At 43.5% G+C, this 19,127-nt stretch overlaps 1 protein-coding gene across 1 annotated transcript in view; it reads left to right on the top strand.

Annotated features, from left to right (window-relative positions):
- The window catches only part of ME1 (malic enzyme 1), a 1,722,623-nt gene that overhangs the window by 1,569,577 nt on the left and 133,919 nt on the right, over positions 1-19,127 (top strand). Inside the window, exon 12 of the mRNA XM_069606328.1 lies at positions 9,724-9,897. Coding sequence (XP_069462429.1) covers positions 9,724-9,897 — 174 coding nt within the window. The remainder of the gene's footprint in view (positions 1-9,723; positions 9,898-19,127) is intronic.

Genomic DNA, 19,127 nt, shown 5'->3' with positions numbered 1-19,127 from the left:
CAACGCCTCTAGTACCGCAGGTTCCTGCTTTCAATGAGTACTATGATTTGTTTCTGAATATGCAAATAGGGAATTTGAAAAGCTCGTTAAGAAGCCGCAGCATGCGTACCCCGTCTTTTCCAGACAGGTGGGCTCCCAAGACAGACCCTAAATCTTCAGCCCATCCGTCTTATTTTTCAGCAAATTTGTTTGAGTCTCCTAAAGTAGTGATTCTTTTTTTTGTTTTGTGTTGTGATTTATGTTAAACCTTTCACATATACCAAAAATGAATTCACATATAAAATCATATACATTTCAAAGAGTAATAGGAAAAATACAATTCAATTCATATGTATACGATTAAAAAGGTAAAAATCATTCATTAGTCGAAGAGAAATAGGGAAAAGAATCAGAAAAAGAAGGTGGAATAATATAGAAAAGACAAGAAGGGTAATCAATCATACTGCAATAGTTATCCTTCAATCAATCTCCTCCCAATCAGATTTACATGGTTCGAGGGGCGTAGGGCAGCAATTGTTAAAGGCACATTCTCCCCCCCCCCCGAAAAAAAAATCGAGACCAAAATGATTCAATTTCCACAAAAGCAGGAATATAGAAACATTTCCCAAAAAAAACAAGTATGAGTTCCTGACACCAAAGAGCAATCTACAAAGAGGTGTTTCAAAGTTTCAATCCTGTGTGCTTTATTACAATAACGACTTGAGGGGCAGGCATAGGCAACCCTGTTCCTTATGTTTAAAATGTTTATCGTTAATATAAGGCTAAACCCTACCCTCAGAAATTGCTGCATTTTGCGTTGGTGAACTAAGAGGTGAGGGTTCCCCTTTTTTGGGTTCCTTTGCCAGATCATAAAAAAGCTTGTCCTTGCTGATTTCAGCACATCATTCATCCAATCCTGATCCCAGAGTTGCTGTTAAAAATGAGCAGAGTCTGTACAGCTTGTTCTGCGGTGAGACCCTGTTCTTCCAGTACATAGTAGCGATTCAAAACCCAAGCTTGTAAATAGTCACACTTGTTCTCCTTAAGAAGTAGATTCAACTCAAGAAACAATGAACTAGGGACTGGGGGATTGGATATTGCTCTGACCCCTGATTCCTGCTTTAGTCTCTCCTCTCGCGCATTGTGTGCTTTCATGTTATGTCTCACGCTGCTCTGGCGAGTTGAGGAAGGATAGCCCAGGGGCAAGGCGTTTGTCTAAGAAGCACGACAGCACAGCGCCACACAGATTGAATCTCAATCTACACTTAGAAAGCACAACGCTGGTATTGTGTTATAAATGAACAATTAAATAAATAAATACATTCTTCAACTCTTGGTCTGCTTTCTCTCATCTTGTAGTATTCTCCCTTCCCCCTTCTCCTCCCACTACCCTATCCCCCACCTTTACATTCTATGTACTCCTCCTCTTATTCACTCGCTCTTTGTAAACTCCTCTTTCCCACGCCCTTTGCTCCATATACCCTCCTTCATCTCATTTCACCCCTAGTTTCTCCCACAATTCTCACCTCACCTTTCCTCTAATAACCTCCTCTCATATGCATTCCTGCCTTCGCCCACCCCACACACAGACACACGCACAACACAACCTCTTCTATCTCCCTCAAAAATCCCCTTACCTCTGTCTGTCCGAACAACCTCTGTTGATCCACTCATCTACCAGCCACTCTCCTACTTGCTGCACCTCTTTTACCACTACCTCTCTCGCCCTCATCTGCCCAACCGCTCCTCTCCCCCTGCTTTCTCCCATTCCCTAATGTCAGACACATACCTTGCACCAGCCCCTCTACTGTTATTCACAAGTACCTCTGATCTTCTCCCTGGCATCTCATACAGTCTCTCTCTCATCCCATATCTAAATCTGTTCTCCATTGTCTCCCTCATTTTTTCCTATTACCTCTAGCTCTCACTCTCTAACCTACTGCCATCTCGTTTCCTAGGCCTCCTCTTTTCTCTCTGTCTACCTCGTACCTCCATTTCTACCCCTCTTTATTTTCAATCATTGCCATTGTTTCTAATCTCGTCCTCTGTCCAATTCTGACATCTAAGTCTCCTGGCCTGTGCCTCATTCGCATTAATATTCTATTGTCTTAATTTCTCCATTTCCCTCTCACTGCCACCTTCTACATTCTCTCACATCCATTCATCAAGGTTTGCTTGGCACATTCGATTCTGTCACATACATCTCTCCCTGCCGTTCCTCCATCTTAATTTTCAGTTTCCCTTCTGCTTTTTTCTACCTCCTTTTCTCTGCTACCTGTTTCCATCTCAATTTTTGTGTGACCGTGAAGCATTGCTTTTCTCCTCACCTCTTACCCTTCTTATGTCCCAGTGTCTCACTACTCTCTCTGGCATATCCCTATGCTTATGCATTTTTCCACCTCCTCTCTCACTTGCCTCCACTTCTCCCGTTCTTGCCTCTGGATATCTTCTCTCCACCTCCATCTTTCTAGCCCTTTCTCTACTGTTTGCTCTGTCCTCATCGCTTTATCCTGCTCTTACTTTCCTTATACTAGGTTTCTACCTCTCTTTCTTTCTCTGTTAATTTCTCTTTTTATTGTTTTGCTTTCTTTCCATCTCCCTTTGTTTTTCTCCATTGTAAACTCCCTGTTTTGCTCTTCATCAGACTCTTTCTTCTTCTCATTTGTGTGCTCCTGTCCCTGTATTTTCTCCTCTTGTTGTTTTCATGCCCAGTGTATTTGTGTAATGATGGAGTTGTGGACACATTCAAATTGGATTCTTAAATGAACCACAGGGAGATGACTTCACCACAACTCCCCCCAGTTCACCAATGTGTGAGCTTAAGCAAGATCTATCTTTGGAGTATTGTGGTGTATGTCTGTAGTTTACGGTTTAGTGTGTGTGAGCGTGCATGTGTACATTTTTAATGTTGCCTTTGCCAAACTAGTAAAATATAACACACACTAAGAAGGGTACACATTTGAGCCCCTCCACCCTTCCCTACTTTAATTCTGAGTCCCGCCGGCCACATCCTTTACTTTACTTTACTTTATTGCATTTGTACTGCGCAGCAATGAACCCGTGGGCATGATGGCGCGGACAAGACTAGACAACAAAAAACATATATATGCGCAGGTAAAGCTGGGGGAGAGAACCAAAAATTCAACTGGGCTTTATTTAAAGAGCCATGTTTTTAGCTTTCTTTTGAAGGCCTCGAGAGTAGGTTCCAGTCTAAGGTCCAGGGGAAGGCGATTCCAGGCGATAGGGGCTGCTGTGGCAAATGCACCCCTTTCAACTTTCAAGGATTTGATTTTAGGAATTAAGAGCATATTGGTATCCTGGGACCTAAGAACACGAGGAGAACACTTAGGCAGAATAAGTTTGTTGATGTAACGGGGCATGATGCCCAGAAGGCTCTTAAATGTTAATAGCATAAGGCGATACTGTATTCTAGCCTCTACAAGTAGCCAGTGTGAAGCTCTTCTTGCTGGTGTAACATGGTCCCGCCTGGAAAGGCCTGTAACCTCCCTCACAGCACCATTTTGGATAACTTGCAGTCGATTAAGCTCCCTTTTGCTGATACCAGTCAGCAAGCTGCAGCAGTAATCCATGTTTGCGCCTACTATGGCTCTCGCCAGTGTTTCGACGTTGGCCTGAGAAATCATAGGACTAAGGTGAGTGAAGAGTTTAAGATAGTAAGTTGCCCCAGATACAACACTTCCCACATGAGCATTCATAGAAAGCTGTTGATCAAAAATCACCCCTAGCGACGTAACTTTTTTGAGTGTGTCTAGTTTGACTTCGCCAAGCTGAATTTTGCTATACCTGGGGTCAAGTTTTAAGATCCGATTAGTGGATCCCACAACCATAAGCTCCGTTTTAGTTCTATTAAGAGCCAGTCCATTTTGTACCATCCAGTTCTCGATGCAGGTGTAGACTTTGTTGATACGCTCTTCATCTTGTGTGTGGTCTCCCTTAGGGAGAATGATACATTGGGTATCATCTGCGAATTTAGTGAACCCGATATTTTCATGCACCAGCATAGAGAAGAAGGGGACGGTAAAGATATTATAAAAACAGGGCGACAGACTAGCTCCTTGTGGGACTCCATACTCAATCGGGATTGTGTCTGCTTCAGCTAGGTCTGAGCATACACAACTGACCCTGTTTTTGAGAAAAGAACCCACCCACTACGAGGCTTTGGTGGAAAAAGCTGCCACTTGTTCGAGCTTGGTGACCAACAACGTGTAGTCAACCAGGTCGAACGCGGCTGAGAGGTCCAGCAACATGAGCATGGTAGATACTCCCTTGTCTATGTTGTTAAGCAGACTGGATTTTAGTTCCAGGGCGGCCATTTCAAGGCTATGACCTGCTCTAAAGCCTGATTGCTGACAGTTAAGAATTGGATGGCTTTCTATGTGTTTAGCTATTTGTATATAAGCAACTCGGTTCAGAATTGTCATCAAGAAGGCCGAGTTGGTAATGGGCCTATAGTTCAAGCGGTCATCTTTGGCAAGGCGTGGTTTTTTGAGCAATGGAGTGACCCAGGAGCGTTTCAGTTCGTCTGGTACGGCACTCTCTTTAAAGGAGGCATTAATAAATTGCAACATGGCTTCCAACAAAAAAGGGGGACATTCTTTAATTATAATGGCTGAGAAGGGATCTCCCCTAAAACTAGTTGTTTTCAGGTGTTTAACCACCTCCGTCAACTCTTCCAGCGTAATTGCTGAGAAGGAAAATTTTGGAATTAGTGGGTTTCTAATGTGCTCCTGAGGTTCTGGGGTGTTGCCTTCATTACTGGCGTTTGTCTTTTTAAGGCTGATATTGGCTTTGATTCCCTGTAGTTTCAAGGCCATGGCATCCTGGATAGCCTGGCACCATTTCTTGTCTTTAATGACTTCATTGACCTCGAGGACAGGCGTCGATTCCTGCTCCTTAAGTATTTTAAACAATTCCTTGGCCTCTGATCGTGCTTCCATAATCCTATTGTTAAAGAAATTCTTCTTTGCATCTAGGATGGACACTTTATACAATCTCGCTGCCTCTTTATAGGCCCGCGAAAGTCATCAGGATAATTAGTTTTCCATTTAAAATACAATTTACGCATAGCCACTTTTAGAGTGCGTAGCGCTGGGGTAAACCAGGATTTATTGGGGGTAACAAGCTTGTGTTTTTTCACTTTCTCCGGGGCTAGGCAGTTGGTAATGTCATTGAAGGTATCCATAAGTATGGTGGAGAGTTCCTGGGCTGTTTCTGGGAGTAAATCTTTAGTCAGATGTTTGACTAGTGGGGAGATGTGTTCCAAAGTGAGAAATTTGGAATTACGTCCCTTAGTTGACGGGGAGATTTTGCTTTTTAGTTTGGCAGGAAAAAGCGACCAAATTGTAAAGTTAACAAAGTAATGGTCTGACCATGGGCAGGGCGAAGTGGTAAAATGAGTGATAGATACATGCATTGCTGCAAGCCAGTCCAAGGTGTGTCCTAGTTGATGAGAAGGTTGACGATTAAATTGGGCGAAGCCGAGTGAGCCCAAAGTGGCCTCCAGGTCAGCTCCCTTTTGATCGTCTTGATGGCCAAGCCAGTAGTTAAGATCTCCCAATATAATGAAGCTAGTGTGAGGTTTGAGACAGGCCATGAGGTGGTTGGATAGGACAGAAACAAAATCCTCAGAGTGAGAGGGGGGTCTATATAACAATAATAAGTTAATGGTGGTCTCAGCATTGCAGCCTATTTTCACCTGTAGGGATTCTATACCTTCCAGTATATTAATGGAATTCCCCAAGATGGTGATGTGTTTTTTAAAAATCAACGCCACACCCTCTCCCCTCCCTTCTTCCCTGTCTACTTTCAACATGGAGTAACCCTCAGGAATCGCCAAGTTGACAGAGAGACCCTGCGTCGCTATGCGCCCAGGTTTCTGTAAGAGCGCAAATATCGATGTCCTGCACTGCTATTTCTTTATAATGTTTAATATATTCGAAATACTGGGCAATCTATGGAGTTTCTGACTTCTGGGCTCCTTTCACCTAGCAGGCTAAAATCAAAGTTTTAAATCCCATTGAATCAAGGGAAGATAGATCAACTCTGCCAGCTGAGGGCAGACCTAGATACTTCCATATCTACGGGGTCAAGTGGGTAGAGGAAAGAGTAGATTCAAGGATCTTAACCTCGATCTGCTCCTATTCAGGTTTACAAAGGATGCCAGCAGTGCATGGGGCTGCCGCAGGTGATCCTGGGAGGAGTGGTCCCCATAAACCTAGATTGCTGCCAAAATTGCTCTTTTTGGATAAAAATATCTTCTACCTAATTGCAACCAAGTATTTCCAAAATTAGTGGGAGATTACAGAGAGTGCTAGGGTGCAGCAGAATCCCCACAGTTAATATTGGTGTACTAAACAGGACATCCCCCCAAAAGAGGGCTTCAACTTCCTGACATCCATTGATATTATGCCGCCTCACAAATGGCGACTATTAACGGGAACTTGTGGAAGTCAATTAATTTTCCTGGGAAGTTAAAATCCTTTCCTTTTTAAAGATTCGGGAGTAAATGATTTCCCTGGAAAAATAAGTATTTAGGTAACCAGACGATTGGAACTTCTCTGCCATCTCATTTTCAAGTCTAAAAACAAAATGGAAGACAGAGTAGTGATGAGACTTGTCAAAGTCCCTATCTGGCCACAAGCACCTAGAGAGGCACTGCAGGGGAAGCAGGAGGACAATATGAGCAACATCAGTATGTGTGAGAATACTTTTCAAGCCCCACAGCTGGACAGTATATTCGAAATACTGGGCAATCTATGGAGTTTCTGACTTCTGGACTTCTGGGCTCCTATATTTTAGAATAATATATATTTAAAAACATCCAGAAAAGTGCTCATCTGATGCACATCTGTTAATGGAGGACCCATCTGTGCTCCTTTATGAAAGCTGGGAAAGGGAGTGTATTTTAAAAAATAAAGCAGCTGTGGTGGGGGTGTTAACCTAGACTGGTGATTTGGGATGGGCACACACACTGAGAAAACTGTCTTATGGATTGGAAGAGTGATGACCAGGTTGACTTGTTTGAAACTTTAGAAGCAGGCCTTTTACAGAAATGTCTACATTGGGGGACGTGCTAAAAGTCATGAAATTGAGCAGCTAGAGAAGAAATTCAGCCTCAACAAATTACAATTCTATAGAGTTCAACAGCTTAGCCATGTCATTCGGCCTTAAATATTGGGATTGAGGGGTTGCTTCCATGGCACTGTTGGGAGTCACCGTAGGCATGGGCCCTCTTAACCCCATCCTTCAAAGCCCTGTCAAAGTCGAAATCCTCACTATTGACTCGCTCATGGCAGGCGGCAAGACTTACACTAGCTCAGCAGTGGAAAGTCCATTGGGGCCTAGTATAAAGGTATGGGGAGTTAACATTTGCGGTATCGTGGTCATGGATAAAAACACAGCACTAATAACAAACACATGTTCACAATTGTTGGACTTTGGACGTTTGAATTTGTGAAAAGGCCCTCCTTACTTCAGAATTTTATTCTGTTTGAGATAAAAACTGGAACTAGCGATATGTATGAAATGTTGTGTTAATGAAAGCTGGGCAAGATTATTGATGTCCCAATACTCTTATGTACTTGTCTTTTGATTGGGTGCCGCTATGTTACTCTTTTGTTATACTATTTTCTGTTTGAATTCTATTGTTTCTTTCTTGATGAAAACCATATAAATAAAGCTTTGGGAAAAAATATCGGGGTTGAGGCAAATCCCAGCGGACCTGCCAAGGAAAATTATGCTTACACAGTAATGTTGGTAATTTCTTTTCGAGACATTGAGGGCTACGTCCCAGACACATTTGGTACTGGAAGTAAAAGTAGGTAATGTGTGGAAAATGGAGGAGAGTGGATGGACCATAGTCCTGCGATGTCCGTGGGAGTTGGTGAATAATACCAGATTGCGATTAGTACGGCTCAAGTACTTGCACAGAATCTATTACACAAAAATGAGGATCCTTGAATTGGGGCCTATAACCCCCCCCCCCAATTGTGAGGTGTGGGGTACCTGAAATAAGCGGGCTCTACTGTGCATATGGTATGGGAATGTGTTCAGATTCAATGGCACTTGAGCAGGTGATGGCCGCTGTCTCAGCAGTGCTGGGATTATTTGAGTACATGGAATCGCAAGGTTCCCTAAGGCATTTCTCATCCTGGCGCTGATGGTGACCAGGAGAGATATTGTAATGAAAAGGAATGATCTGGACCCCCAGTGAAGGGAGTTGGGTGGAAGGAATGGGCAGATGTTTGTTACTTGCATGGAACTTTTCTGCCAAAAGGGGAAGCCCACACAAATCAAGGAAGAAGGAAGTCAATGGGTGCACTATTGCAGCTTGCAAGCTGAGGCTGATATGGATGGAGCGACTCAGGGCTATTGGATGGAAGGATGTAGCTGCCCAGGTTGGTACCATAGAAAATAAGGATGTCTTTACAATATTTTCTGTTGATGTGTGCTATCAGATGAACATGACAGAATACCTCTTAGTACTGGTTGTTATATTTTATCAGTTTGGCAAAGTAATATAATTTGATCAGCATATATGTTCACCCATAAACTGCAAATATACACCTCAATAATACATAATAAGTGGTTGCTGAAACACACCCAGTGGCAGAGTTGTTGGAAAGTCACATCCTTTGGGATTCCTTTGAGATTCTAATGCTGCTTTGCTGCCCAGTAAGCAGTGTAATGGTAGGGGCCGAAGTCCCATAAGGAGCTCTGTGCACCTTCAATTAGCAAAATCGGCCTCTGCCACTCATCATGTGTGATAGGGATGCTCTGGCTACCTGCACCACGCGCTCATTGCTCTGGAAGGATCTTTCCAAGAATATTAGATTTTGTTGATTGTGGTTTTGTGTGCGAGTGGTGGCAATAGCTCACTTACCCTTCCCTGAGATCAGATCACCAGAGGTGTTGCTTGGGGGGTTGTGGGGGTGGGTAAGGGTGCGATAGCCCCGGGTCTTTTGGCTGTAGCCCCAGATAGAACCTCAGGGACTACATCCAAAAGGCTAGCTAGCCCTGAGTCCCGAAAGTCCAGACATTAGTGTAGCCCCGGATCTTTTCCAGACCTAGCAACACCCCTGCAGGTCACTAAGGTTATTTCACCCAGACGCACTTGTAAAGACTTTCAGTTACTGCCAACAATAGGCGTTTTTGAACTTACTGTTATAAACTCTCTTAGAGCCATGACGCCCCCCTACAAGTTCAACTGTTTCCCAAATTGCTCTTTCCTAATCCCAACATAGCTCTTTTTACTGTTAGTTGGACATGTTGTTATCTGGAAGTAAGAAATCTATGCACGTTACGTGAACCTTTGAAAAATATAACTAAACGATAGTAATATACAAGCTTGACACAACTAGTTAACAGTATACCCGGTATCAATGCGTGGTCAAAGCATAGCACATGTGTTAGATCCGCCTGTGTTACTTTGTTTTTGTATTTGTGCTGTACATTAATGAAGATGTGTTGTTTATCTCTTGATAACATGAGCCGCCAGCAGAGTCTGAGGAGAATAAATCCAGCGGGGGAGGGTGGCTAGGGGCCAGGGAGATAGTGTGTCAGGAGTAACATATGCTTGTGCTTTATTTTTATCCTGCCAAAGTCTAGCATTGTCATTTATTTTGCTAAAACATTATCATGATGTAAATATTTCAAATAATCTGATAACTATGTTAAGGGCCTTCAACTTTAAAGTAATGTGGTATTGTGTCTTGTGTTCTTTAGGGTCGTGGCATATTTGCGAGTGGAAGTCCCTTTGACCCAGTCACACTCCCAAGCGGAATTACTTTGCATCCTGGACAGGGTAACAATGCTTATGTGTTTCCTGGCGTGGCCCTTGGTGTTGTTGCATGTGGAATGAGGCACATAAGCGAGGAAGTATTCCTTATTACTGCTGAGGTATGTGCAATGATGCTTCCATGTTGTTATTGGTTGTGTGTTATCTTTCTAAAGGCCTTCATTGTGCTGCACAACGTTTGGATTGTTCTGTTAACAACCTCACTGTCCCTTTACTCACACCATCTTTGGCCCCGTTCGTCTATTCCTCGTCAAGGAGGCAGAGTAAGCCTATTTCTGATGGATCCATTCCTCCCACAGGTTTCTCATCCTGTGAAGCTCATCCTGACACAGCCAACTCTGGAACAAAATTGCATCAGCTTGCAGGTGGTGCCACGTGGCTGTGGGATCGGCTCTATCACAGCCCTTGGTGTTGATGAACTCCAGGAGTTAGGTCAGACCCATAAATACTCACTCAGAGCTGCCAATGCCATTTTCCATAGTTCTTTTTTCTACGTGTTTCACTCAGAAACTTTTTTTGTCAGTCACTTGTACATTTTTTCAACATTTTCTCATGATGTCGCAACCTGAATCAGGCTCTACAGCGTGTCGTGAAGGCCACCCCTTCATACTGTTGACTGTCCCAAACTCTGTGTCTTTTTTGTCGTTTTTGTAAAGACCATGAAACTGAGGGGTGTCAGTCCTGTCAGACAATGACTCCAAAAGCTGTTAGGGAGCACGTGGCGAGCCACCTTGCCTCTTACGAAGCAACTTCAGAAAAGCCTTCTCACAGTACGCCCTCTAACACTCCCATTTCCAAGCCTGTGACCCAGAGGTCACGCTAAAAGGAGAAGGAAAAGACTACAATAAAAAGGGGAAAAGACACCACCAATCAAGACGCAAGACCGATTATTCTGATATTCACTCTTCCTTTTCCTTCCAACAGCATCGTTGGAGGCACCTTTCGGAGACGGATGGTGAGGTGTCACAATTGATTGAAGTAAATCCAACTTCTGACTTTCTCACCATTTCCCCCTCAACACCCTTCTGCCCCACATGTCCAACAGCACAGATCTTGGTGTGCATCAGAATGACCCAAAATAAAGACTGTGTTGTATTTTTTATATTCACATTTTTATTGGTTTTACAGCAATACACAGAAATGTACACAAACAAAGGTTGGGCAGGCCAAGAAACAGTCCATTAGTTATACTAACTCCAACAACCCTCCACCCCCAAATTCCTTCACACAAGTTAAGTTTCTTTTTTTTGCTCAAAATGACCCTCTCCATTAGAGACATTCTACATAAATCATCAATCCAAACAGACCTGTTAGGGACGGTGACATTTTTACAGTCAATCAGGATGATTTATTTTGCAGAAAGGGGCGTTCTAAAAAAAACAGCACCTCTTCGGGTAGCTGAAATATTCCAATAGGGTGTCTTCCCCCAGTATTACTGTCTGAAAATCAAAATCAATATCTGTCACTAAAACTCTATTCATGGTTCCTGTGACTTCCAACCAAAACAACCTCATCTTTGAACACTCCTAGATCATGTGTTCGAATGATCTTCTCTCTGGCTACATCCCCAACACACATCTGTTTCACTCAATCTTTACACAAACAGTTTGACTCGAGTCCAGAATACATTATTCAGTATTTCGACCTGACAGACTCTCTCCCCTAGATTCAGCAATATCAGGGCAACATTTCCACATATTTCTTCCTATCATTCATTCGTCACCTCTGAGGCCAGGCAATCAGACCAAGCCCTTAGACAGTGTTCATTTGGGTGTCTGAAACTCGTCAATAATTTGTACATATTAGAAGCGCAGTGACCTTTTGCCTTCAGTGCCATTAGATGTCTCCTAAGAACATTGTCATCAGATACATTCAGCTCCCTCAATGCCAGTCTAAATTTATGATGTTTTCCATAAATGCATTCTTAAAGGCCCTTCGAGCTAAATTGCTGAACGGTAACCATTTATTGTCCTCCATCAGGACCCTGATCCACTGTACCTCACTTAAGAACTATTCCAACCAGAAAAGTGGTTTCCCATCGATCTTTACACTATTATTCAACCGAACAAATTACCTTGCCATAACAGTGTCCTGCTCCCCAGTCATCTCCTCCAACTTCTGCCAAGTTCTCCTAAAAGAATGTGTCACCACTGACATAGTATGACCCTTTGTGTTCACGGATGTAAAGAGTACCTCCGGTGACAGTGTTGTGTTCAGTTCAGTCTCTGCCCTTTCCCAATCATCAGGTGAATTCTCCAGGAACTGTAGCAGGTGAATGACAGAGAATGATAGCAGCCTTTCTCGCAAGGGAGTTGTAACTTCCACAATTTTAGTCGTGCTGTTTATTTTCCCACAAGAAGTTTTGTAGCGAACTGTCGATCTCCCTAAAACCTTTCTTCTATATCTGTAGCAGAAACACGCTCATCACATAATTTATGCCCGGTGAAGATGACATTTTGATGGCATTACCCTTCCACCAGAGTGATCATTTTACTTTAGACCATCTTAGTTCCATCTTCAGTTTCGATGTTATGGACTTCATGTTGACATCTGCCATTCGACGTACCTCATTTGTTAGTCAGACACCCAGATATTTAATTTGCTCTGGACACCAGCAAAACCTGCGCCTTGTGCTGGAGCATGTAGATGAAGCCGGCATTGCCTCCTATTTCCCCCAATTGATGTTGTATCCTGAAAAAGACTGAAAATATTCTATCTGACGCATTAGAGCCAGCAGAGAAGAGCCCCGAGCCGCAGCAACAACAATATGTCATCAGCATAAAGCCACACCTTCTGCAACACAACACCATACTGTACTCCTTCAATCCCCTCATCACGGATCCTCTCGGCTAGTGGCTTCATCATCAGCACCAAGAGTAGTGGTGATAGCGGGCAACCCTGTCTTGTTCCGCAGCCCAGCTCAAATGGTTCAGATGACCACCCATTAGTATTCACAGCAGCCGTTGGCTTTGAATGAAGCAACGATATCCATTGTATGATTTCTGTACCAAATCTATAGTTCTCTAGTACTGAAAACAGGAAACTCCACTCAATTCTGTCAAACACCTTCTCTAGATCTAACAAAAGCACAGCAACATCAGAGTTCAACTTATTGCATTCCTGCATTGTCAATATTAATTTACGTGTGTTGGTTGAATCGCTCCTTCCTTTCACAAAGCCGGACTGGTTGGGGTTTATCAGGTGCTCCAGGGTTTTTTTCGATCCTCAAGGAAATGTATTTGTTCAGAATCTTATTATTAGTATTGACTAGACTGACTTGCCTATAACTCCCCACAGAGCTGAGTGGTTTCTCATTCTTTAGCAAAACTGAAATTGAAGCATGTCTTGTCATTGATGGCGGTAAACCTCTCTGTCTTGACTCAATGAATACCTCAAGCAGTAGCACAAAGACAACCATCTGCATGAATCAGTAGAACTCAGCAGGCAGCCCATCTCGACCAGGGCACTTCCCGACATATAATTTTGATGTCGCATCCATCAATTCTTCCACTGAAAGACCTAGGTCCAATGAGGTTTTCAGTCTGTCAGGTAATTTATTCAAGCCCCATTCGTCTAGGTAATTCGTTAGGCTTTTGTCGGCACAGAGATCTTCAGAGGTATATAAAATAGAATAGAAGTCATGGAAATCTTTAGCAATTTTAGCAGGGTCAAATGTTAGCCCCCCGAAGCTTGATTGATTGCACTTATTGTTCGGTCTGCTTGTGGGACCCTCAAGCGATGCGCTAGCAGTTTGTCACATCTTTCGCCACCTTTGTAATAAGCACAGCTGGTTCTAAAGAGGATCTCGCTGCCCTTTCAGACAAAAGTTTGTTCAGCTGATACTTTCTATGGGATAACACCTCCCTTGCTTCAACTGCTGGATTTGACACATATTTCTTCTCTAGCTCCAGTACATCAGCTTGCTGAGCATTCATTTCATGCTTCAACACTCTACTTTTCTTGCTGGATGGACCTATTAACAAGCCATGCGTATAACATTTAAATGCTTCCCAGGTCAATATCACACACACACATCCTGAGACCAATTCATAGATATACAAAATTATGCTTCCTTCACAATTCTTTCAAGAAGTTCATTATCACATTTTGTGAATGTGTGGAGGTTGGCCAATCCTACTGTTAACAATTATACATATCACTCAGAATGCCACAATGTTTTTTCGAGGATTGATATGTTGTTAATTGCTGGCCAATGTGTGCAACATTTTTTGCATGCAGCTGTAGATGCTATACTAATCTGTGATCATGCTCCAGTCTGGATACAGATGGCATTATCTTTGATAATGCCCAAATCAATTACTGGAAGAAGACTACTGCTCTGCTGAATGATAATGAACTGGTTGAAAGACTGTGTTGTTTGGCTCAATCCTCCTCCCTATCTTCGACACCACCAGAGATCTACGGCAACAGTGTGATTGGAACTGTTGGTACCAGAATTAACTGTGACATCTCTGCCTCCTTATATACTAGACTCTCAATCACCAAAATCCATAGGTTCCACAACATTTTTGACATGCAGGTGGATGAGGGAAGGCGGAAAAGGATCTAGAGGATGTGCCCTTCAGGCTTATAACCTCTAATAAGCATACCTTAGCAGGCATGGCCAGAGACGTTTGTTCATGCTGAACATTCTTTCATGCAGCTGCAGAGAGCTCTACAAGAGGCCAGTGGGCTGGACACATCCCCTCAGTCTGAGATTGGACTTGATCCCATTTCTCATTTGGGCCCAATTATTGGGTCATTCAGGTCGGTCACAGCTAGGGCTAATGACACCTTAGAGTTAGTGACTGTCTTTGAGAAGATCTTCACTTATAACATCACAGATATATTGCAGCATAAAATCCCCAAGGTTCCGTCGTCACCCTTTCCTTGGGATGTGATGGACAAATCGTACTGGTTTGGTCTAAGCCAGCCACCATTCCATGCATGGACAAGGGCCTGTCACAAAACATAGGACTGAGACAGATGACCCTCTTTTCCTTACCCTTCACTCTTCAACAGAATGCCCAGGTATGAAAGTTGCCACTGCTGGGGCTAGAGCTACAGTGTCCCTACTGTTCCCCGGAATACTATTTCCCTGGTTGGTCTAGGTTGGCAAAGACACAGCTCAGAAGATTTTAGAAGTAAGCTTGGACTCTACAGACTGTGTAGGGCATTCCATGGCCACTTAGACAGTCTTAAGGCACCATTCCTGTACCAGGGCGGCCAGTTTCCCTCTGGATGTCCATTGGAAACCTTTGGACACACTATTTGACGGGTCTGAATTATTTGGCACTATGGCTGAGGAAAGCCTCCAGATGTTCTTGACAGCCAGCAAAATCATGAGGGAGTTCTGCAATAGCATCATTGTCTCTGTCACTCATAGAGAGATACACGCATTAATTTTTCCCGCTTAAGGTTTGTGCTGGGTCACAACAGTGACCACAGTAGCAGCATCAGAAAAAGGCCTTAGTGTCCACAGAGGGGGGGGGTGGGGCATCAAAGACTAAACCTACAGCACCAGTTCAGTGGCTCCAAAACAGCTTTTGTTTTTCCCTCACTGCTGCACAAGGCTTCTGTAGGGGCAAGATTCAACAGTTTAAGGAAGCACAGTAGGAAATAACTTCAGACAGGTGGGTCCTTCAGATTGTGGCCCATAATTATTGCCTACTCTCCCAGTCTAAACCCTACCAAAATCCCCCTACTTTCCTTAGCCTTCTCAGGAACTGCTACTTTTACAAGTAATTTCTCAGCTTTTGCTGAAGAGAAAGCTGGAGCTTGTTGCAACAGAGGAAGTTGGGAAAGACTGGTATTACTATTACTCCCTAGTTCCAAAGAAGAATGGCGAACACAGACCCATCTAAGATCTGTGATTCGTCAACAAGCTTCCTCAAAATGACAACTTCAAGATGGTCACTTTGGCACAGATTTTTCAAAACATGGAGATGCATGATTGGTTTGTGTTGTTGGATCTGCAGGACGCGCACTTTCACGTCACTATCCATACCAAGCATTGCAACTACCTTTGGATATTGGGTCTCTTGGGTGACTCCCAACTGATAGTTGGGTCAATCTGCTGATCATAAGCGGTTCGATAGTTTAAACTGGTTGACTGAATAAAGTGGTTGATCTGTTAGTCTAATCAATCATTTTAGGATGAGTTGGTTGTGAGGTGGGTACAGGGAGCTCAGTTTGGATGGTGTAGTGCAATTCTGGAGTCTGGGGAGCAGAGGAGTTTGGGCAAGGGGACAAGAAGGGGGGGTTATAGGGGAAGGATGCGGGGGACACAGAAAAGTGAGAATGGGCAGAGGGGTGGGGGAATACTGAGGTTAGGAGAGGAAAAAGATAGATAATAGAGACAAAAGCAAGAAAAGAAGCAATGGAAGTATGAAAGGAAAAAAGGAGGAAAGAAAGGAAGAGAAAGAAAGAAGAAAGAAAGAAAGAAAGAAAGAAAGAAAGAAAGAAAGAAAGAAAGAAAGAAAGAAAGAAAGAAAGAAAGAAAAGAAAGAAAGAAAGAAAGAAAGAAAGAAAGAAAGAAAGAAAGAAAGAAAGAAAGAAAGAAAGAAAGAAAGAAAGAAAGTTTTAACATTTTAATCTGAAGACAAATAGTACATTCCTCCAACCACTAGGTAGCGAAAAGTCGCCACATTTCCATTAAAAATAATAGTTGTTGTGCATTACACTAAGGGATGAGCAGTCTATAGGTCAGGTCATTCAGAACAAACAATCTAATTTTGGTCTGTGGAGGAAGGTACTTACTACCAGTTTACCTGGGAGCATCCAGACGTGGACTCCCTGCTCACTGTGGTTAGAGAGGCGCAGCTTCACCTCACTGATAAGGCCCAAGAAGGCTGAAACACGTGTATGGGGTTGCTGTTGGTACTCTTGTTCAGAGAGGAATTGCCATAGCATTTCGGTGCTGGACTGCCCATGTGGGCGGGACAAAGACTGATATGCAAAGGGATATTTTCCATCTGTGAAAGGTACAGTGAGCAAAAAGTGTGTGCTGCAAACTCTCCTCTCAGAACAGGTTTTCATGCCATGTTCATTCTGGAGAGGAGCTGCTGCTAACTTTTTTAGAAATATTTCCCTACTTTGATGACTGGCTCTGATTGGCCAGATAGGAGGAGGAGACCCTTCAGGAACTAGGGATGACTTGTTCCTTTCTTCACCAATTGGGTTTATAGGGGCAGTCTTGGACACAGAGCGAGGCATGGGTGTCTCTCCACTAGAGAGAGTATCAAAATTACAGATCATGGTATCCTTCTTCCAAATGAGCTAAGGTTTTCTTGCAGGTGTCAGGGTTCATGGCATCTTATATGTTCAGTCCTAGAAGCACGACTGTGGATGCAGTTTCCACAGTGGCCCCTGAGAAGCAAGTGGTTACAGTTCAACTGGGACATTAAAGCCTTTATCCGAATCCTCCCTCGGGTATGTGAGGATCTGATTTGGTAGGCAACCACAATCAACGCCCTTCATGCCGTGGCCGACGGTCACCTTGATCATAGACATGTCCCGAGTTCAGCTACAGGATCTTTCAGTGAGGTGTCTGTAGAAAGGTGCCAATAACTTACTAAAAAACAGGGTATTTTGTCTGGCATTGCGATTTGTCTCACCATCAATCAGAATTTTAACTGTTCAGGTACTCATGACCCTCACTACTGTCATACAGTACATCAACAAGATGGGTGGTAGGAATTTGCTCAAACTGTACAGAGAGACCATGCTTCTGTGGATTTTGGGGATGAGAACAAGGTGACAGTGACAGCATCGCAACGAACCAGCAGTCCAAATGCATAAGTGGGCAATCTGAGGTGTTTCTTAAGTACTTCACATGAGTTGGAGCTGAACTGAAAGATTTATTTATTTAGTTTTAGTTTTTATAGCGCGCTTCACAGCCGTAGGACTCAGAGCGCACACAAATGCACAAACAAGTGGAGTCATGCAGGGCAAGGAGAGATCTAATCCAGAGAGTTAAAGAGAAAAGTCTTGATCAATTTCTTAAAGATGATCAGGGATGGAGATGATTTAATAAGGGGGGTAAGGAATTCCATTTAAGGGTAGCCCTGACTTCGAAGCAAGTACCTCCAAACTTCTCCAGGTGGTAACGAGGTTGGGTTAGGAGTAGGAGTTACTGAAATGCAGTGTTCTCGAATGCTTTAAACGACAGATCCTTTTTTCCAGGTAGAAAAGGGCAGCTGAATGCAGACATTTAAAAGCAAGAGACAGAGGGCCTCATTCCGAGTAGGGCGGTAAGGGTTAACGGTCACCGGTAACGAGACCGGTGCCGTTAAACCTTTACCGCCCTACTACGAGTTCCCTTTGCGGGTCCCGTCCTTAACGCCTGCTAAAAGCAGGCGTTAAGGACGGGACCATCAAAGGGACTTTAGAGCTAATAACGGTACCGTAATTTATGGTACCGTTATTAGCGCCTTCCCCATTCCCATTGAGCCATATCGGGGCTCAAATGGGAATGGGGAAGGACCCTTGTGAATGGGGAATTACCGGTCCCTCCAACCTTGGAATGGACCGGTAATTACTCCATTCACCAGGGCGGAATCGGAATGAGTTTGGAGGCAGCCATGGTGCTAATAGAGGCATGGTAACCTCCAAACTCGGAATGAGGCCCAGAGTCATATATCTCACTCTCTCCTTGACCAGTAACCAATGAAGTTCTCCCCTAAAATCGAAAACATGGTTATCCTTAGCAGCATCAAAGACCGCCTAGCGGCACCGTTCTATGTAGTCTGCAGACGCTTAAAGTAAGCTTGAGAAGTGCCAATAAGTAGACTATTACAATAATCCAGGCGGGAATTGATTAACATTGTGGCAAGAAAAGAGCGATTTTTAATATTAACATAAGGACTCATCTGATAGAGGAGTTTGATAACAAGTCTGCAAGAGGAATGAATTTTGGAGACATGCTTTTTCATAGATAACTCAGAGTCAAGAGTGACACCCAAGGTTTTTATGATTTTAGTGGCAGGAATGATAAAGTCCATGAGGATGAGCTGAGAAAATTAACCACCAATTTTATTAAGAGGCGGCCCTGAGTCAAATATGATAAGCTCAGTTTTACTGTTATTCAGGGACAATGAGTTGCAGGCCATCCAGTTCTGGATCCCTTGTGCAGTAAGTTCTCCATGTGGGTGTTTCCCCAGGTTGACCTGTTCGCAACCAGATCCAACAGGAAGTGCAATACCTTCTGCTTTTGGGAGTTCCCAAAGGAGAGCTCCCCAGCTGATTCTCAGGTGATCCCCTGAGAGCTCGACCTTGCATACATATCCCTCTCTTCCCACTGAAAGTTTTGAAGCAGAGAAGGGCATTAATG

This window comes from Ambystoma mexicanum, chromosome 4p (assembly GCF_040938575.1).
Source record: "Ambystoma mexicanum isolate Mex_15411 chromosome 4p, UKY_AmexF1_1, whole genome shotgun sequence".
Taxonomy (NCBI): Eukaryota; Metazoa; Chordata; class Amphibia; order Caudata; family Ambystomatidae; genus Ambystoma; species Ambystoma mexicanum.
The sequence above is the reverse complement of the archived record's forward strand: the minus strand, read 5'-3'. Positions and strand labels throughout refer to the sequence as shown.